A 22,430-nucleotide genomic window follows, 5' to 3' on the forward strand; every position below is an offset into this window, starting at 1 on the left:
GGCTGCTTGGTATTGACCCAGGGCCCTCCTGAAGCTCTCCTGTGTCTCTGTCTTTTTTCTTCATCTATATTTCTATCTAGTATTTCTCAATTCCTCACTACCCACTTCAAGGCCCCTTCATAGGTTGGGCTGAACCCAACACTAGACCACAACAACCTACTCATTACTCTTTTTGCCACTCTGGACATTGTTTTAGGGACTCAGAGCTAAAACAGCTGGGCCTGAAGCCTTTGCCACATCAATTAACCCTCTATCTTTATCAGCTATTAAAACCCTTAAAGAAATTTCAGGTCAGCTTAACATCCTTTAGGACCAACTCGATTCTTTGGCTGCCAAAGTACTCCACTAGATCTTCCTACTACCAAGGATGGGATCTGTGCCTCCTCCTAGAATGATGCTCCTTCCACACCAACAAATCCTAACTAATTTGAGATGGGGCCCAAAGACATAATGACCAGACGAAACTTCAACCACACACCTCCTTCTATGTATGGACTTTTAGTTTCCTCCCACTTTGGCTCCTCCCCTGATCACTCCTTTCCTCCTTATTATCTTCAGGCTCACATATTTACACTGTCGTGTTTTATCATCTGAACTTTCCCCCATAACCAAATAAAGTCTCCATGTAAACCCCCAATGGCTGTCACCCTGTAACAGCTATAGGATGCCAACAGGTACAGCAATATGCCAATAGCCAACTGACCAATCAGACCAAGGAAGTCCTGACCTGTACAACAAAGCATACTTACCGTACAAAGTCAAATACATTTCTTGGCTGTAGTGCTTGTCCAAAATCAAAGAGGACGCTTCCCCTAAGAGACATCTGTGCCTTCCTAGGGGAAGAATGGTGTTTTTATTTCAACTGATCCGGCCTAGCATAGGAAAACACTAAACAGCTGTTAGAAAGAATTCAAAACAGAAAAGGAACAGACAATACTTTCTGGAAAGGTACCTGAACTACCTGGAAGGATGCCATGGACTGCCCACTTGGCAGACTCAATCATTATGATTATACTAATGTTCCTCTTTGGCCACTGCCTTCAGCTGTCTCACCAAGTTCCTCCAATAACACTACAAGCTGTCACTGCCTAGACGGTTACTGATTTTCTGCATGGCCTAAAACCACCAGCCCAATGCCACCTGGAGGAGACTTCAACATGCTCCTTCCACTGTTGAGACCATCACCCCTTCCAGCTGGAAAAATCACCCTCCCAAAAATTACAACTACTCCCTCTTCTTCTTTTACCCACCCTAAGTTGGGTATGTTAGCCTCAGGTCCTGAGGAATTGAGTTAGGCAGCCTCTCTCCATAAAGAATGGCTTAGCCCCAGCCTGACCATTTCCCTCCACCTGTAGAAACATTATACCTGGTATCAAAAACAATCCGCCCTGTTTCCAGCCAACCCCCCACTATAAAAATAGCTGTAACTTCCTGGTAGCTCGCTCGCTGCTCGCTCTCTCTTTCTCTCTCTCTCTCTCTCTCTCTCTCTCTCTCTCTCTCTCTCTCTCTCTCTCTTTCTCTCTCTCTCTCTCTGCTTGTGTGTGTGCTTGTGTGTGTGTGTGTGTGTGTGTGTGTGTGTGTGTGTGTGTATGTGTCCACAGAAAGGTCAAGGCCCCTTGATATTCCAATGAAGCAGTCTCTGCCTGTTGAGATCAAGTTTGTCTGCTTCTCTGCCTTATTTTTCTTACATACAATGCCCTCAGAGACTGGAAGAGTGTGTCAGATCCTCTGAAGACTGTAGTTATAGACAGTTGTGAGCTGCCACATGGATTCTGGAACCAAACCCCAGTCCTCTGCAAGAACAACCAGTGCTCTAAATTGCTGAGCCATCTCTGCAACCCCAGGGTCCTAGGTCTTCACTGGGCCTTTTGTGTCATAGGGGGCAGAAGAAAGAGAGAGACAAAGACAGAGAGACAGAGAGAGATCTATAGGCCAGCAGCTGGGCCTTGGGGTACAGATTGCGGAGGCTTCAGGGGTGAAAGTGAGTTTGTGATCTAGTTTATGCTGCTCAGTCTGCCTGAACAGGCAGTTATCAACATCCATGACAGCTGAAACATTGCATCAGTGCAACAGTTTTGGTGTCCTTCACACTCTTGTAGGTCATAACTCATCCATGGCCTGTAAGTAATACCAGAAAACTTTATGGTTGGCAAAGTTGGACTTTGGTGGAATAAAATATGCTCACAAATGTACTTGGTCTATTGTTGGTTCCCTATCTAGGGTAAACACATTTTTTGTCCATTTCGTGCTAAGAAAGGTTAGCACAGCAGCTATGCTAAGTGATATTGCAATAGCATGGGTGTGCAGGCATTTAAATTATATTTTTTACTTTGATTTCTTTGGGTGAACATTCAGGAATGATATAGGTATATGATATAAAAGTTTTATTTTCATTTGAGTATCTTCTGTACTGATATCCAAAGTTGATGAACTAACTTACATTAGTGCCTTCCAAAAGTGCCAAGAAAGTTCTATAAAGATGGTGGCAGAAATTACTATATTGTAAAGAGGCCATGCAGCACCTACCTCACCATTTTCCTCTTCTTGGCTATCAAAGTATCTGAAGAGTGTCCAAAAGGAATTGGACTTTCCCATGGAAACTCACTCTGAGAGAAGAAGTCTAAATACTGATGCTGGTCAAAACAGGAACTTTTTTAAAAATTAAGTTTATTCATTTATTTTACATTCTGACTGAAGTTTTCCCTCCCTCTTCTCCTCCCATTCCTTCCCTACTCCATTCTACTACTACCCTATCCACTCCTTTTATGTTTTTGTTCAGAAAGGGGTAGGCCTCCGTGGGTGTCAACAAAGCATGGCATAATGTTTGAAGTAGGACTAAGCTTCTCCTCTTGTATTAAGGCTGGATAACGCAATCCAGTATACACCAAACTGTTAGGGGCAGGCCCTGCTCCGACTGCTAGGAGTCCCACAAATGGACCACGCTACATAGCTATCATACAAATGTAGAGGACATTAGGTCAGTCCCATGCAGGCTCCCTATTTGTCAGTCCAGAGTCCATGAGCTCCTGTGATACCAGGTTAATGTTTCTGTGGTTCCATTGTGATGACCTTGACGCCCCTGGCTCTTACAATCCTTCTCCCTCTCTTCAACAGGATTCCCCAAGCTTGGCCAGTGCTTGGCTGTGGGTCTCAGCATCTGTTTTTATCAGTCACTGGATGATGGCTCTCTGATAACCAATGGGGTAGTCACCAATTGACCAGGTGGTCAGTTCAGGCTACTTAACCACTATTGCTAGGAGTCTTAGTTGGGATCATCCTTGTGGATTTGTGGGATCTTCCCTTGTACCAGGCTTCTACCTGGCCCCCAAATACTCTTCTTTCATAGTAGAATGCATTTATTTTGCCTTAGTTTCTGAAAACTAAGTATCTGAAAAGTATTTGTAGATGTAGAACCCTGCATTAGTAGTTTCCCCTCTTTGTTTGCTGCTTTGAAAACACCATTCCTTTGCTTTGTGGTTTCATGTTCATTGATCTGTTTCTGATGAAAGCTTGATGGGCATTCATCTAATTCCCATGTACATCAATGGTCTTCTGTCCTGTGTTTCTATTTTTTCATTCATTACTATTAGCAAATTGGGCTAATGTGTGCATATAGTTCTCTTAGGCTTTATATTGACTGAGGTCTATTGAGCTTTTGGATTACTTTAAGGAAATTTTGTAGGTAGCAAGGTGGCTCAACTGGTTAAGGCACTTTGTGCCTAGCCAGATGTTTGGTCTTCAATGGTAGAAGGAGAAAAAGAACCCCACAAGTAGTCTACTGACCTCCAGAGGCACTCCATGTCACAAGTGCAAGCACACAAAGAATATGTAAGTAGCCTTACCCTAGGTCCCTGAGTTCAGTCCCCAGAACCACAATAATAATGTTAGTATTAATAATAGTAACCAGGACCAAGGAGCTCCTCCAACAAATGTGAATTGAGTATCTGTGGGTGCACATCTTTGCCAAGCATAGCTCTGTTAAAATGAAGTAGTTATTGTAAAGAGCTGAAAACATTGCCTGACATACTGTCAGAGAGCAGATGTGTTAGATATCACTGTGATTAGTTATGCTTCCCAGGGAAGTTGCAGTTACTAGGGAAGCTTACTTACACAATAGGCTCTCAGATACCCATGATGCTCTCTGGGGTTCATGCAAATCACAAGCCCTAGAGCCATAATTGTGTCCCCAGAGGGAAAGACTTTCTCACTAAAAAAATCTTAAACTGTCTCTTCACATTTTTGTCTATCTATCTATCTATCTATCTATCTATCTATCTATCTATCTATTTATTTATTATCATCATTATTATTATTGGTGTAGTCCTGGCTGTCCTGGAACTATGTATGGCTAACCTTGAACTAACAGAGATCTGCCTTCCTCTGCCTCCTGAGTGCTGAGATTAAAGGCATTCGCCACCACTGTCCCTCTAATTATTTCTTTTCAATTTTAATTAAAATATCACCACATCATTTCTCCCCTTCCCTTTCCTCCATCCATTCCTGCCCATGTCTCCCCACTTAACCCCTCTCAAACTGATGGTTTTTAAAAGAATTGATTATTATAGTTCCTATATATGTAAAAACATAAATACATAAATACAGTCTGCTGGGTCCATTTTGTTTCTTGACTATTTTCAAGGCTGGCCACTTAGTATTGAATAACCAGTGAGAGAGCTCCACTCCCGGAAAGACTAAGTCTCCCTCTCAGTAGCTCTTAGTTGTCTGTTGTTCTTTTTCTAGGGGTGGGGCCCTTTGAGATGTCCTGGTTCCACCTTGGCAGACCCAGTGGTTCCTTTTAAAACCATGTTTCCTGTGTGTTCTCCTGGGAACCTAGCGCCAGGCACCTAGCTGAACACAGCACTAGTCACTACAGAAACTACTAACTGGCACTTTATGGAGCAGAGCACCACCAGGCAGGACCTGGGAGTGAGAGTTTGGATGAATGGGTAAAAGCTTGAGGGGCGGGGTGAGGGTGACGAGCTCTGCACACGTGATCAGAGGTGCTCCTGCTGACTGGTTCCACAGATAGGAAGCTACTTCTAGAAACATTGACAGGGCAAGGGAGAACGCCAGAGAGCCCAGCTGCAGGGAGGAGACAGGAGGGGAGTGGACAGAAAGGGATGGGAGGGACTAAAGAAGGGATCGGTTACGTGGGAGCCTTTGTAGTTAACACCCGGGACCTGCCCCAGCTCAGACTCTCATTCTCAGAATAGCTGGCTCCAGTTCCAGCCATGCTCGCCGCTGCGGCTCCTGGTGGCCGCCTTCTGGGCAGCGCTCCATCTCCGGACTCTGCTGCTCGCTGCCTTCACCTTCCTGTTCCTGGCTGACTATCTCAAAAACCGGCGCCCCAAGAACTACCCGCCGGGGCCGAGGGTCTGCCCTTCGTGGGCTGCATATTCCAGGTGGACTTTGAGAAGCCCCACCTATCAATACAGCCGGTAGGATGGGCGAGGGGTGCCTACCTGGGTTCTGACGTAATCCTGAGCTAAAGGAACAGAGGGCATTTGGGGACTAGGACAGAAGACCAGGTTCAAAGGCTGATGATGGCAACTTGCTATCCGGAACCCAAAACCTGTGTCCTCGTTTAAGAAATACGCAGTTTCCATTTTCAAATAGTTGGAGATTTTCTTACCCTTGTGTGAAGGCTTTCGTTGTAACTCTGATATTGTCAGAGAACTCACTGTGTATGATTTTAATTAAGTCCAGGTGCATTGAATGCATGATAATATATCCTGATAAATAAGCCTTGCCAATTTCAGAAGTGCGTGGGAAGGTGGTATGTCTGCTTATTTAAAGTGCCTGTAGAGAAAAAAAAAAAAGTGTGTTTTTCTCTTGATTGGAGTTTTCTACAAGTATTAGTTTCTCTGTTACTGATTCCTGTTTGGTCCTTCTACATCCTTGCTGACTGCTCACTCTACTGATTTTATCAGCTCCAGAGAAAAATGCACTGAAATCTCAAGTTCCACTGGGAGTTTGTCTGTCTTTCCACTCAGTTCTGGGAGCTCTCCCCCTTGTATTGGAAAGACTATTATGGGTACATAGGACACATGCAAGACTGGCAGCTCTTTCTGGTGAATGACCATCTTCCCATTTAATGTGCCTCTTTATTCACAGTCATTTTTCTTTGCTTAGATAGTCAGATACTTCCGGCCATGTTTGATTATCCTGTCACTTTCCATTACATGTGAAGATTGTCCATGTCTGATTATTTATCGTTATTTAAGGGTTTAAGCCCGTACTTTTTCTTCCTTTTTCCCATATCTTTTCTTCCATTTTCCCTTCCTGTGTGTTTCTTGGACACTTTCTGAGTAGATGCCTTTTCATTCATCTTCTCTCTCTTTACACCTATTTTATTGTCCTCCAGCCACTGCTCTGTGTTGTTCAACACTCCATGCAGCTCCTGAGACTTGCTAACACCTTTTTCATGTGAAGTGAAGCAACTACAAACAGGAAGGAGCCTTCTCCCCTCTAGGACACACTCTCAGGTGTTGTCCCACACACTGAGACCGCACATCAGACACTTCAGTGTCCAGTGCTGCTGGAACTCAAAGGCAGAGGAGTCTGTTGTCTTTGCCCCTTACTCACCCTCCATTGCTGTCTTTTTTCTGATCTCTTAAGTTCAGTTTCCTTTCTGACTCAATCACTTTCTTTCTCCATTCCTTCAGAGGAGGCCGTGGAAGAAGGTGACTTCTTTGCTGTGCCTCCCCAGACTGCCTCTCCCTCCATTCCCATACTGTCTTTCTGGATGGCAGGACACTAGTTTGAAGATCTACTGCACTTAACATTTTTAGATGTTTTCCCACTTCATTCTCACCTTTGTGGCTTCCGCATAAGTGATGGATTATTTTTCTCTCTGCTTTCAAGAGATTTCAGTTTGTACTTTCTATACTGATTGTGGTGATTTTGCTTAATTAAGCTTGTGGCTTTATGCTGTTGGTTTCTTCATGGCATGCTTGTATTTTGACAGACTAGAAAGTTGCAACCATTCTTCAAGAATTTTCTCATCTACACTTTGTCTTTCATGTTTTTTGGGGACAACTGTTTACTGAGGCACAACTGTGATGACTCTGATGCTGGGTCTTCCCGTTTGCCTTCTGCTTTCTCTGTGCAGTACAGGGTGGACCTGTTTCTCACATTACTAGACCCCTCTTCTAAAGCACACCCCCTAATTTATAAATAGTTGTGATTACTTTATTAATGGTTCTGTTGACAGATTTATCATAACATTGAATCTAAGGTTTGTAGATTTGGAAACTGATACAGAAAATATCATCAATTTTCTCCCAAATCACACATGTGGTAAGAATCAGAATTCAGATTCAAGCAGTTCAGATGCCTCTCAATCCAATGTTTTGAGCCCCAATTTGTCACCTCTCCTGCAAAAACCCTTCAAATGTCTTAACTGAAACCCAGAGAGTCCACTTAATACTTCTACTTAATGCTTTTGGTGGTGAAACTTCACGTCCTAAATGATCCTTGCCTAAAAGGTAAGTCCTAAAAGCAGCCTTGCTTTCTATCTAATTTTTCTCCTAGTAGATATTTCTTCCAGGAGTCTACCACTGATCCTGGTCCTCTCAGGCACTTTCTAGCTTTCCCTCATCAAATAATTGATTGCTCCCTGGCAACAATAAGGACTGCTTTGACTTGCAGGTTGCATAGGATTGTGAACTTCTTGAAGTTGAGGACTTTGAATTTCCTACCACTTGGCCCTGACCTTTGGCTGGCTGTTCTCTAGTAAAACCTTTCTTCTAGTGAGACCAAATCATTACCTACAAGAGTGTGGTACGTTAGCCTGCCTTAATAAACTCAGGGCCAGGAAGGCAAAGACAGGCAAAGCTCCTAAGTTCAATGGCCAGCCTGCCTAGCCTGCTCAATGCTAATGAAATACACTGAATCAAACAAGCACATAAACAAACAAATAAGGTGAGCAGCTCTTGAAAACAATACCTGAGGTTGACCTCTCTCTCCTCTTCTCTTCTCTTCTCTTCTCTTCTCTTCTCTTCTCTTCTCTTCTCTTCTCTTCTCTTCTCTTCTCTTCTCTTCTCTCTCTCTCTCTCTCTCTCTCTCTCTCTCTCTCTCTCTCTCACACACACACACACACACACACACTGACACATACACAGATCACTACACAGAGCTGTAAGGATTCAGGTTAACAGACTTGCTCATATATCACTAGTGAGAGAGGGAATTTGATGCCATTTTTTCTTTTCTCCCCTAGATGCCCTTTTCTGTTGCTTCTAAAGGACTTCAATAGAATCGTTGTGTCATTTGTCTTCATGGATTATTTATCTCACCAATCCTTAGCTTCTACTTTCTCTTTATTCAAAGCATGCACTCTGCCCCATTTTGTTCTTCAGCAATCTACTTGGAGATTTACTTCTGCTATTAAATTTTCTGTCTCCTATTTCTTTTGTTAAATTCTATATCTCTTATTTCAACCCATTGTTGTTTATTTTCCTATTGTTATTTTCAAATTTTAACCCCGTTTTACCCCCCTGAGCCATCTTTAAAAGAACAGCTCTGTTTTAATTTTTCAAATGACTTACTCGGTATGCAGTGAAAACTATGCTCTGCCTTCCTTATGTCATATGCCCAAATGTCTTCTCAGTCATTTAATACACATAAAACCATTGGCAGACAGAGCTGGCACAGTTGAGAATTGTAAGGGTCAGGACCTGCCTATCTTCACTTGTTTCACAACAAGTTAAAACTTATTGATCCACTTGTGTTGAACTAGAAACGTACATGGGCGGAGAGTTGGTAAAGATGGAAAGAACGTTGACCTCAGTGCCTAGTCTCAGATGCTAGATCCCTCTCCAGTACAAGTAGAGAATCTATATGGTACACATTGCTACTTAGGATACACTTAAGCCATATTTTATAAGTTGTTCCCAAAACTTCTTTGTTGAGTTTGAAAGTTAGTCAATAAATTCTTATATATGCTAAAGACTCGCCTACACATTGGTCAAGATGAAATTAATTTTTTTCCTTGTTTCTACATATCTATTACTGGCATCTCTTAAAGGAAAAGGCATATACTTGTTGGCTCTGCATTAGGATCTAGAGAAGACAGATTGTGCTACAACTTAATGAAGTTAGCAAAGACTCTGGATAAGGAACAAAGGAAGTACAGAGTCTAAGGCTCTATCTATAATATTGGTACAATATCCTGTCATGAGACCAAATCATTACATTTGCTTTGACAGGGTCCACAAAGGTCCAAGGCTTTGTGATTGATATGATAGGACACAAGTAAATGAAGGTAAGAGTAGGACAGAGGACCACAGGTGCCTGGAGTAATTGAACCCTTCCGTTTGGTATGACTGACAAGATTCAGGATGACAAAAAAGCAGAGTGGGTCAACACAGGGCTGATTTGTAAACACACGGGTGGAAGGATCTTTGAAAATGATCACACACTCTCATCCACCTTTGCAACACCTTGTGTGTTCTGCATCTTTGTGGGTGTTCTCATTCTCTCCAGCTCCCTCTTCTTGCTCTCCAAACTCTATCCCCTACACCTCCATGCCTGGTCCCCACTCCCAGTCCTGTAGAGATCCAAAGGTCATATTTTTCTACAGATGTATATAACGTTTGCCAGAGTCCCTCTACCAGGCAGGAGTCTTTGTTGGCTACATTACTTCATTTGCAACTTGTTTCCTCTTTAGAAAGATGATGAAAATTCTAACTATTTTAGAATAGTTAAAAGAATGAAGGAAAGCATAAAGCATACTGAGCACCCACTCAGTGAGTGTGGCCATCTGGGGACTGTTGGGTTCTTGTCCTGGCTATTACTATGCATTTGTATCCCCAGGCCTTTGAACACAGAGCTCATTCATTTCTCAGAGATGCAGTGGGTGGATGGGTGCCTGGAACTAAACAAAGTGTTTCTCATAGTGCCACTCTCATTCTTCCCCACAGAACTCTTTGAAGGGGAAGTAATTTTTACTCTTTTGTAACTGGGCATTTGAGATTTGGAAGAGAGTACCTGCCCCAAGAGTCCAGTTAGTGATCCATAGACCCTACATGCTTATATTGCCTATGGGGTAAGGGGCCCTCTCTTCAAGCATTTAAGTTTAGCCCTAATGTTGAGGGAAACTCTGTGAGACAAAGTGGGTCATAAGGAGCTGCCTGCCCTCTGGGCTTTCAGGATCTAAGCTAGTATATTGAAGAAGAGCCTTAGTAAGCCATTCTAAGAAGTGAGACAGATTTTTGTGCTTATCTTGAATTACATTTTTTAGCTTTTCATAGTTTACTGGCTTTAGCGAAGCCTTATGGAGGCCTGCCACGGGGCAAGTGATAAATCTATCCCTGGCTAGAGACCTGCCCTGGGTGTTATAATCCCAATGTGGGTCCTGATAAAGAATCACCTCAGCTCCTGGAAGGTATGCGGGGTTGGCTTAGTGAACTTCATCTGCATGTGTCCTTGCCTGCTTCCAAACTGGCCTGCAATCCTCAGAAAGTAGGTTATTAGCAAGTATCATATATACATCATAAAAGGTGAGACTATAAGATTGGGAAATATATTGGAATTGTTTAATAAAAGAAGCAGAATTAGAGGTATAGTAACCCAGTTTCTTTTCTATCTGAGAGAGTTCTACAAGAGAGAATGGGACATGAACCTTAACCAGTCCATCCACCCCGGCCACCTCTTACAAAGGGATAATGGTTGGCAGGTTAGAATGGTTGGGGTCAGACCCTTTAGCATTCCTAGAAGAGGTAGTGGGAGGTGTGAGGGTTGGAGCCAGATTTGGGCCTTTGAGAGCATCCAGTACCAAAGAAGAGGAGGAAGCCAGAGGAGGAGCCTGTAGGGGCAGGTGCCCTGGGAGCAGGAGTAGAAGTGGGAAGTCAGATAGGTGGAGGGTCATTTGCAGGGTCCAGAGTCAGAGATTCTGGAGTCAGAGGTTCATCCGGTTCAGGGTGCACAGCTAAGAGCACGTGGGCAGGAGAGAAGGAATTGAGAAGAGAAGGTTTAGAGCTTAGATAGAAAAAAGCCTGACTATAAGGCAACTCTTTCCATTTGCCTGTTCGCTGGTAGTAGTTAGATAATTCCCGTAAAATACCGAGGTCTAAGGAACTGCTCGGTGGCCATTTTTTTGTTATTTTCTAAGGCATATTTGTGTCATTTGTTAGTACAGAGGTGGACAAGCTTAGAAGTCTTTAAGTAAGGCATTAAGCTGAGAGGTTTTAGAGCTTCCAGAAGGCATCCTAGGGGAGAGGTGGGACTGGTGGAGTTGGAAGCCTTATTTCCCTGTCTGCAGCAGAGAGAAAAAATAAAATAAAAAGTGTGGTCCAAGGCCCAAGCCTCAGGTGTCCCTGAGGCAAAGGATGGATCTGTAAACAAGCACAAACTACCACAACGCTTCGTCAAGCGGGGGCGGGGGCCAAGGCATGCGCAGGAGGGGATCCCCTGGAGTCCAACAGCATTTACTACTTCACCAAGCAAGAGAAATGTGTCGACCTTACACAGCCTGAAGACGAAGCCTGAAGATGGGGTTCAGACAGTGAGAATTATATCTCAAACTGCAGACATGGGAGATGGCTAGAAATTTTAGCCTGTGATAGGGACCGACTGTAGCCAGGGAAGGTCATGGCTAGGGGTACTCCCTGTCTCAGGGACACCAGAGGGACGCTGGACACTCGATGGTCATTCCCACAGGTACAGAGACTGTTGACGCTGGTTGGAAGGGCGGGGGGACTCACCAATTGCAGCAGTTGGTGTCGTGTGCAGGAATCCAGAGACCAGGCAAATGGAAAGTAGACTGGCCTGGATGGAGCAGAACTTAGGCACAGGTTCCCAGGTGCAGAACACTAGGAGGGCCTGCTTTGCATGCCACCAAATTTTGGTTTTATGCAGCGCTTTTATCCTGTGAGGAAAAGTCACAAAACACAACAGAGGCCACTATCAAGAGTTTTATTAGGAGGAGAGAAGAACAGGATATGATCAGGCCTGTGGGAAAGACACATGAGGAGGAGGGGGAGGGTACATGGCATTCACCTTTTAAGGACTACTCCACACATGCACACATGGGCGAACGTGGCTACTCTACACATGTGCATAGATTTTGTGATCACGCTGCACACAAATTACGTGACCATGCAGTGCATGGATTACATAGGACATACGACCCCAAAATGAGTAGGCAGAAATGAGTAAGTGTCTCGGCAGGGCATACGCGATTATGGGGGCATGACTAGAATCCCTATCATACATCACTCAAGATCTTCAGAAATGTCTCCCCTGCTATCTTCAACCCTTTATTGTATTCTTCATATCCAGCAAGGTTTGGGGATGGCACATCTCCTTTGCCTAAACTGATGCTGGATATTGTAATTAACTAAGGATTCCATGGTTGCTGTATCAGACTTGTATACATACATCTCTATCTTTTTTTGGACTGATGTCCTTTATTCTCTGCCTCACTGGGTGCCAAAATGTTTCAGTTACAGCCTTTGATGTCTTTGAAACACTTACATCTTCTTGAGTTAGTCTAGGAACAAGTTGATGCTCATTTGGTTCATGTTGCTAGATATAAGAATGAAAGATTTATGAGGCAATTTCTAATCCTGAAATTAGTTGGAGTTTGGTGGAGAGGAAAAAGAAATCAAGAAAATTCCGATTATGCCATGGTACCTCTTCTATATGCAAATGCACAGAACTCTTTTAGTGTTTATCCCATTAGTCATACATGTACATCTCATGTCTAACATGTATTGATGAGCGTGGAGTTTGATTTTCTGATTAAACAGACAGCTTGATCTACTAGGAAGTCCATTCAATCTGTACCAACATCAAAGCTATTCACACCCTCCTTGGCCTTTGTCAGGTCAAATGTGTCACATGTCTCCTTTCATTAAATTTCAAGATGCTCCAGATCAAGATTTTGCTTCTTTGTTGAAACATGTCCTCATGTTCTCTTCTGGCTTGACATGTGGTAGGTGCACAGTCAATTCATACAGACTTATATTAATGAACTTTTATAGAGTAAATTTTTTTTCCAGATGTGAATTTGAATTTAGTGCAGTGGAGGAAAACACAATTCCAAGAACATTTCCACAGACAAAGGTACATCTCCCCACTCACAGGAACCTCTCAACATGAATCCCATTAACTACACACATGCTGGCCATCCCTGGAGACACAAACACAGGCACACTTAACTGAAACTATTGATATATTTTTCAGTTTGTGAAGAAATATGGCAACATTTTTAGCCTGAATCTTGGTGACATTACTTCCGTGGTCATAACTGGACTGCCCTTAATCAAAGAAGTCTTTACTCACATGGAACAAAACATTTTGAACCGCCCTGTCACTCTTATCCGAGAGCGTATCTCTAATAACAATGGTAAGTTTATTGAGCAACATGGAGTGTTTATTATAGTGTTTATGATGTGTTAAAAAGTACCTGTCTCTAACTTTCCAACACTCCCATAAACCAATCTCATCATGAATTGCCATATTTAAAAGAAGTGGAATGTCACATTTCCTGAATGAAAGCACCCATCATAGGACTTAACAATGTCATCCCTAATAGACATTGAGAGAAACCACACATCTTGCACAAACTAACTCTAAATGTGTTGTTGAGGAAGAACCATAGCATCCAACCAGAGCCAAACATACTGTGTTCTTACTTCCCTTTTCCCATGCCAAACCTCTGTCCTAGGAAAAGAGGTGTAAGTCACCCTCCTCCTTCTGCTGCCTTTCTTGTTTATGGCTTCTTCTACTACATTATTAAAGCCATGCAATATAGGGATCTACAGCCTTCCTGACAGGATTAGACTAGAATAGTGTGAGTACTCAATATTGTTATTAAATCAAGTTGCATATTCCAAAATTGAAAGCAGAACTTCAAGTGTACTAACCTATTAAGACATCAGTTTTAGACATTTCCTAATTACTCCTTAAGGCAATCAATCATTAATTGTACATAATTAACTATGTAATCTGTTAGAGGAAACATGGTGCTAATCTTGAGTGATTACTAATGCACATAATAGATTAAAATTTCCATCTTTACATAACATATACTCCATCAAATGAAAAATGCTGAGCCAATTAGCTAATTAAAACCACACTGGACCACAATGGTAAGGGGAGAAGGCATTTATCAGTATCAGAGTTCTACTGGGATTCAGGTAAAAACTTCTATAAGTAAGGACACTCATTTAATAACATTGAAAAATAGTCAATGGGAACAGAATACCCATGAAATAACAAGAACGATTGGGGCCTCAAGAAACTGAAAGATGTCCAGTGTGGAAATCACAGTATGTAAAGGATAATTAAGTGGATACAAACTGATGATCTTGTCTAGGAAGAGTGAGCCCAGATCTTGGTTTTCAACCTAACAGCAAGAATGATATTGAGTAGAAAAGATCATACACTGCACATTCTGAGGCTCATTTAGGTTCTCAGTCAGAAATCCGGAGAAAGACAGCATGAAATTATCGTTGTAGGTTAGAAAAAGTGGGATTTTGAAAATTCATTCAAGAAATGACAGTTGATTAGACCAGGATGGTGACACTGAAGACACATGGACTGACACCACTCAAGAGAGAAACCACATGACATAATAACCTAGACAGATGGCAAGAGAATGAGACTCATGGGGGACTGCCAGGGATGGCTCCTCCAAGAATGGGTGATGCAGAGAGGAACAATGGCAGATGACAAGGTAGTGACAATGGTGCTAGCTTCTGTTGGGAATTTCAGGAATAATAATAATTTCTGTCCCAGATGTGCTGAGTCTAAATGCTTTTAACTGGCAAATCCAAGAGTGTACATCTTCTGTCAGTGTCAGTAGAGGATATTTAAATTGTAGAAATAATAAGATTTCCTAAATAGAATATGCAGTGAGCAAAGAGTAGGCTAGTCTTGAAAAACTCCTATGTTTCAAAAGTTGGCAGAAGAAAACAAGCTGGAAAGGGTGGGAAATTTGTGGCAAAGAATTAGGACAAAAATCCAGAACAGCAGGATCCCAGGTGCTACCAGGAAAGGGTTTCAGGAAGGAAGTGACTGAGTTGCTGAAAGACCAGGCTGGTGATGATGAAAGGGTCCCCTGATGATGTGTGGGGAACAGAGAGACCAAGGCTTATGTTTAAAGAGTTGAAGATTTCTCTGAAAGTTAAGAAATTGGCTTGCACATGGCATTGAATGTGCCATGAAATAGGTGATAAAGGCTGGACACACTGGAATGTTCATCTCTTGTTCTTTCTGTGTGGAATATTCATGCTTCTTTCCTTATTGATTCATTTTTTTTTTCATCTTTTAAAGCTTGTATTGACTAGGAACTCTCTTACAGAGCTTTTCTTAACTCTTTAATTTATGCCCATTGTCTTATCCTTTAGTCTATTCCTGTTATTCAACTTAACACAACTAAGTAGATTTTTGTGTTAGCATTGGAGCCAAAGGACAGGAATTTAAACACTTGGTTGTCAAACAACTGTGTTCCCTTGAAAAGTTTAATTTATTATGTATTCCTCGTGTCTTTGCAGCAGTGGGAATGGACCTGTTGCTGGTTGGTAATAAACATGCAGAGTTCCTAAGAGAAGTGGATCATGTAATACATAAGAAATATCGGTGTGTGATGTTGCAGATTCCCCAAGACATGTTAGCAATCATGCTTCTTGCTTTGAGTTATTCTCTCTAGACAGCTGTCAAGCTCCTTATTGGCCCTTCTCCTTCCATCATACCCATGCCCAGCCAGTTTCTCAGGTAATTTTAGATCAGAATCACAATGCTATAACTCTGAATCTCTTCTTTCCAGGGTTGGTCTTCTCCAGTGGCCAGACATGGAAGGAACAAAGAAGGTTCGCCCTGATGACACTGAGGAACTTTGGATTGGGAAAGAAGAGCTTAGAACAGCGCATGCAGGAGGAATCGCGACACCTTGTGGAGGCCATAGAAGAGGAGGGAGGTGGGCATTTCACAGGAAGGTGCTGGAGGTTGTGGCCCTTTCATTCATTGAAAAGATATTAACTAAGTGTCTAAGTGCTTGTCCTGGGCCCTGCACTATGCTGAGTACTGAGAATTGGGCAGTGAATGTGTAGCCATAACTCTGTTCTAGGAGTTCTGCAGCTAAGCACAAAAATTGTGAATAGACATACTGCTGCACTTAAGACCTAGTCATCAGTCTGACTTCCCATGGGTTAACAAAGTCTTTGGAGAATGTCAGCCCTATGCAGTATGCTCTGATCAGAGCCTCTTACATGATTCACTACAATGTGTTTCCTGTCATATCAAGTTAATTTAGTATAGGAAACAGAAACAAATGAATAACCTTGAAGAATTCATGTCTCCCTCTCACCTCCAGGACAGCCTTTCAACCCTCACTTTAATATCAACAATGCAGTTTCCAATGTCATTTGCTCTGTTACCTTTGGGGAGCGCTTTGAGTACCAGGACAGTCAATTCCAAGAGATGCTGAGGCTGCTGGATGAGGCCACATGTTTGGAGGCATCAATTGGGTGCCAGGTAAGCACTCTTCTTTGCATATCTTTACAGAGTAGGGCATTTTAAAGTTAATATTTAATATTTTAAATATTGAGTTTGATCCAAATATATTTCAAATCCACCTCTTGACGCTGATGTTTTTGTTAATAAAGAAACAATATATACAAAATATTTCTAACATTTATTTGAACTATTTTAATATTTATATTGGTCTATATACATGCATATGGGAATGCTGGTATCTTTTGCAGAAGGGAGATGTTATTGTTGACTTAGACTCTCTTTTCCCCTGCCACTTTCTTTCTGCCTCAGAGTCACCTCCTGGAGGAACTTTCTAGCACATCACCTTGTTTTGAGATTCATCTTTGTACAATGTTCCTTGTTATTTGCTGACTAGCAGTACACTGGCTGAATGTGTTGTTGTTTTATCCCAAGTTATATAAAAAAAAAAGTTGTTCCTAGGTGTAGGGTATTATGAATAATACTTCCATATCAGTGTCCATGTGACACCCTCATTTGTCTTATATTTGCATCTGGATATCTGCAAGATAACTAAAGACTCAGAAGTGTGCACTGTCCCCATACCCATCAACGCAATGCTGTCAGTCTAACACTAGAGATTATAAACCTTTGAGGTTCAAATGTCACCTCCAACTATGCCCCATTTTCCATGACTACTTCTTATAGCCACTCAAATACTCTCCACGGCTTGTTGGTCTGTCAGCCACGCCCATGTAAGAAGTTGTAGGGTGACAGTTGTAGGGTGAAATTAGCCACAAGTGCTTGATTTCATCTGCCAGTCCTGCTGCAGTAGTTCCCTAACTACTTTGGGGTATATGCATTTGAGGATGTGTGTATGTGTATGTTTGTATGTTTTTTTCAACATTTTTATGACATTTTATTTAGTGTGCATACATGCACATGTATACATTGTTTACATGTGTGGGTGCACACAGGTCAGAAAATAACTTTAAGGAGCAGGTTCTCTCCTTCCATCATGTGTGTACCAGGAATGTAAGAGAGAGAGAGAGAGAGAGAGAGAGAGAGAGAGAGAGAGAGAGGGAGGAGGAGGGAGGGAGGGAGGGAGGGAGGGAGGAGGGAGGGAGGGAGGGAGGGGGAGAGAGAGAACACCTTTTTATTTTCAATTGTTATGATTTCTTAATTGTTCCCTTTATGTAATATCATTATCATTTCCTACTCTTTGGATTTAAAATCTGTTTTAGCAGATATCAGAAATTGTTTTCCTTTCTTTGATTCTTAATTTGTAGTTATCTTTACCAGTAAGATGTATTTCATAGAGACAGCACAAACTTTGATCTAGGTTTTGAATTTGGTTAGCAAGTCTGTGTCTCCTTTTGGTTTGTTGGAGCCTTTTACATTTAAGATGATTATTGGACCATGCCAACTAACTACTTGGCTAGATTATTTATACATTACTTTCTTCCCTATTACTACTAGGGGTTGCTTGTTTCTGTATTAGACACAATGGATTCTTCCCTTGCTCTCATTTGCTCAACCATTCTTCACATGAAATTTATTTTTTTCCTGTGTTCTCATAATTGGGATTCTTTTTCTTCTGTGTATAATATTCCATTAGTCACCTTGGATGTTTCTCGCTTAGTACCCCTGAATTGCCTTGGTTTGCACTTTTCCTGAAATGTCCGTGTTTATTCATCAGTTTTAAAAGATAGAAATTCTGGGTATAGGGTTCATGGTTGGCAGTTACTAACTTTCAGAGAATAATCTGTACCATCTCAAGCTTTCTTGGCTTGAGGATTGATGAGCAATTTGATATTCTAATTTTTATGACTTTGCATGTGAGTTGATGTAATTCCTTCCAGCTTTTGTATTTTTTTTTTTTTTTTTGGCATCTTTAGCATATCACGGAGGCACTTTCCTCTGGCCTGTTTACTTAAGGGTCTAAATACCTACTCTATTTGAAAAATCTATTTCTATCTCTAGATTTGGAGAAATGTTTACTGTAAATGCATTGAATTGATTCTCTATATACTTATTATTTATCCCAGATCCTTGGTTTTTTATCTGGGATCCTGGGGTCTTGTGGCTACTTACATTTAGTTTCTGACTGTATCTCTGAGTTCTAAGACATTGTGGTTATGCTCATTATTTTCCCTAATAGATATTTGAGTGAAGTGTGTCCTCAACATTGTGCACCATTCCTGATAGATAGTCTTCTGCATAGTTTAATCTATTGGTGATGGTTGTTACCATTTGTTTCTGATTCACTGAGCTATTAATTTTCAACATTTCCGTTTTTTTTTTTTAAATCAAAACCTTAGTTCCCTTGCAGCATGTGTCTTCTATTTTGCCGACTTTCCCCTTTCTATTGTTGCCTTTCTTCTCAAGGTCCTTTATTGAATTCATTTGCTTGTTTATGTCCTCCAAGTCATGGATCATTTTTACTAGAAAACTTTTGTAACTTTTATGTAGCATTGTATTTGTTTCAGTATCTTTGAGTTCATTAGTTCAGGAGTTTGTGATTTTTAGTGGCATCCTCCTGGCTTGTATTTCCATATTTCTTGTGTTTCAGTGTTACACTTTACACTCTCTTGGACATCTCTTCTGGAGTGTGTGGAGATAGCAGTTGTGGATGTTTTAACTTTACCATGCTTTGGGTACATAATGGTTCCAGGGAGAATGAATTTGAAACACAGATGCTAGTCCTTCAAAAGTTCATTTTCTCTTTAAGACCTTCTGTTTCTATGTATCGTATCGACTTCTCTATAATGCACCCCAAAATGGATTTATTCTCACTTATCCCCACATTCATTTTCTCTTCAAGTTCAGGGATGCCCTAACCAAAAACGGAGAAATTAATTAGCATGACTTATAGGTATAAAAATAGGCATAAAGAATGAGATGAGTTGCACTTATTGTCTACATTATTTCTGTGTTTTAACTCTTAGTCGTGGTAGTTTGAAGCCCAGCAGTTCCATTGCTTCCCTTCTAGTAAGCAGAGCCAAGGAAGTCAGGGGAGTTCAGTGAGTACCAGACTCACTTCTGGGTGTGGATATCAAGGGGGAAAAATCTTAGAAGAGAGCAAAGAGATGACAGAGAATGATAATAAACATTTTTAGAATGACTGATTACATCAGGTGCTGTGATAGACAACTGCAAAAGTCCATTCATTTTTCATTATGCTCTTCTACATATAAAATGATGTAATATGATGTCTGCAAGCAGGTACAGAGTTGTGCAAACAAATATAGATAGTAGTCCACCAGACTTCTGTGGAATACTTTGTGTGTCTCATGCCATTCAGTGTTCAGATACAGGCCCCGTTAGCATGCTGTGTATTAGCAATCTACTTTTCAATAATACTAACATTATTAATATTGTTATTATAACTGCTACAACTTATACCCAGGAGGTAGCAGGTGTAAAAATCACACCCATGTCTGTCTGATTCTTAATCTTGTTGATTTTGCATTGTGTTATGTTATGTGTTCACTATGAATTTTATTAAAACATCATTAAAATTCACTTTACTTCAGTTAAGATTGCAGTCTTACCATATGGAGATTAAATCACGCTGGAGACACCAGGATGTACAGTTACCTGCACAATACATGTTATTGGTAATTTCCCTGAGGGAAAGTAAGTCATGACAGAGAACTTGAAAGGTGAAAAAATGCCTGTCATTTAAGAATAATCAGGCAAAGGATCTCCAAGGAGACTTGACCACTGCCTTCACAGAGTGAAGGACAAGGTTACAACAACTGCAGGAACACTTTTTAGGCACAATGAATGGCGCCTACTAGGGCCTAACCCAGAAACCCCCTCAGTTTGATCTCAAAGGTTGCTGTGGTTAGAGTGTTTAGAGAAACTGAGGCAATGATGAAGATCTGGGGATTCCCTCTCGGTAGGACTTACACTTAAAAAGCGCTATGTCTGACTCTGAGTCTATGGACAGTCCTTGAATATTGAAAGTCACAGAGTCAAACATGTGGTCACATTGATGAATATTCTTTCTGGAAACTGTATGCAAAATAAGTTGTAAAGGCGTTGATAGTGTCATCAATAAAAATGTTGAATGCTATCCCAACATCCAGAAAGAAATGATGTTGTGTAGCAGGTAACAGGCAGTTGAGCTAGTAAGAAGTGGTCTAAAGCTCAGTATACTTTAGGTGAAATGTTTGTCAGGTAAATGAAAGGGAAAACAGAAGCTGGCCTCACAATTTCACAGTAAGAAATAATGGGAAAGACAAGACTCTATCTTGAAACATTGTAAAGTGGCACCATGGCATCTCCATGACTGTCTTATTTTTCCCAATCAGCTCTACAACATTTTTCCATGGATAATGAAATATCTTCCTGGATCACACCAAACAGTTTTCAGAAACTGGGGAAAACTGAAATTGTTTGTTTCTGATATTATTGACAATCACCGCAAAGACTGGGACCCAGATGAGCCGAGAGACTACATTGATGCTTTCCTCAAGGAAATGACAAAGGTGGGGAAGATGTCATTGCCTCTTCTTCTTAAAGACAACATAGTGGCTTAGTCATTTTCAAATGCTCATGCAGCAGGCTGCCACACCATTAGTGCTTTAACATGACACAGGTTTATTCTCTTGCAGTGCTCAGCATCTTTTCTTCCTGTTGGCCGCACAGGGTTCTTTTAAAGACCATGGAAACTATATGACCCTGTCTTTCCAAGTTCCTAGAGCTAATAGCATTTTTTGTTTGTTTGTTTGTTTGTTTGTTTGTTTGTTTTTCAAGACAAGGTTTCTTTTTGTAGCCCTGGCTGTCTTGGAACTTGCTCTGTAGACCAGGCTGGCCTCGAACTCACAGAGATCCACCTGCCTCTTCCTCTTGAGTTCTGGGATTAAAGACGAGCACCACTATACCTGGCTATGAGGGCATTGATCTTTTGCTGTGCTTTTTCCCTCTATTTCAATGCTCAAACTGTAGCATCTCTTTTCCTCTGTCTATTTGGTTGTGATCTTCAAGCACCTTCTCATAAGGATAGTTAAAGATAATTGTCCCCTTTCAAATGAATCAGTATGCTTTGCATGGCAGAGTATATTTTGGATTATCAAGTAGCATATGAAGGTTCCAAAATTGAAGATAGACATCCTTATATATCAATGCTTCACATACCCCATGTGAGTGAAAATTTGTAGTAATATTAACTCAAGAGTGTCATTAGAAATAAAGGGTTCCCTGCCTGTAAATGGCAGATACTTCCCTTTCATACCCCTCCTTGCCCTTTACCCTTTTTTACCCTTTATTTATGAAGGAATTATAGACAAAGTAAAAGTAGCAATTAAACATCAGAGCTCTGTTTCTGATAAGTTGATCTAAGGCCAATTATTCACTCGCTCTCAGCCCCAACTGCAAGACACAGGCAAAGTTCAACTGATGGCTGGAGTTTAACTTCAAGGTCTGCATGGGGCATCTGCCTTCCCATGATTTCTTATAAACACCATCCAATCATACACAAGCAGACAGAAAGCAGCTGAATGGATGTATTTGATACTTTTGCATCTTGTGACAACAACAGGCAGAAACAATTTAAGAGGGTTGAGTATTTATTTTGTTGCATATTTTCAAGGGGTATTGGTCCATCATGAAGGAGAATGAATGGGAAAAGGATGTGGTGGAGCCTGTTTATGTCATGGTAGATCAGAAAGCTGAAGCTAGCCAGGACCCAGGACTTGGATGCAACCATAGGAATTCCACTTCTAGTGACTGACTTCCTCCACTTGGCCCCCACCTGCCAATGTTCCAGAATGTCCTAAAATATTCCCAGCAGCTAGGAATCAAATATTCAAAATTTGAGCCTGTAGGGATCAGTATAGATCCAAATTATAACACTTTTGTTAATGCTCTGGCCTCAATAGACTCCTGGCAAATACACATCACTGAATCCTTTCTGTGAGCGTTGACACATTAGATTATGAATTCCCTTTCTGCCTAGGAGCACAATAGTAAATTTCTTCCCT

The 22,430-nt window shown here is 41.3% G+C and overlaps 1 protein-coding gene across 3 annotated transcripts in view; it reads left to right on the forward strand.

The window, feature by feature from the left end:
• Nucleotides 1–5,371: 5,371 nt before the first annotated feature.
• LOC114693762 (cytochrome P450 2J6) overlaps nucleotides 5,372–22,430 on the forward strand; it is a 32,921-nt gene continuing 15,862 nt past the window's right edge. For 2 of the 3 annotated variants that reach the window (XM_028870299.2, XM_037202724.1), the window contains exons 1-4: nucleotides 13,195–13,351; nucleotides 15,776–15,925; nucleotides 16,322–16,482; nucleotides 20,760–20,936. In XM_028870299.2, coding sequence (XP_028726132.1) covers nucleotides 13,288–13,351; nucleotides 15,776–15,925; nucleotides 16,322–16,482; nucleotides 20,760–20,936 — 552 coding nt within the window. In that variant the 5' untranslated portion in view covers nucleotides 13,195–13,287. Of the gene's footprint in view, nucleotides 5,439–13,194; nucleotides 13,352–15,775; nucleotides 15,926–16,321; nucleotides 16,483–20,759; nucleotides 20,937–22,430 lie in introns of those variants that run through there. The other variant, XM_028870298.2, reaches the window with a different exon arrangement.

The sequence above is a fragment of the Peromyscus leucopus genome, chromosome 2, assembly GCF_004664715.2.
Source record: "Peromyscus leucopus breed LL Stock chromosome 2, UCI_PerLeu_2.1, whole genome shotgun sequence".
Taxonomy (NCBI): domain Eukaryota; kingdom Metazoa; phylum Chordata; class Mammalia; order Rodentia; family Cricetidae; genus Peromyscus; species Peromyscus leucopus.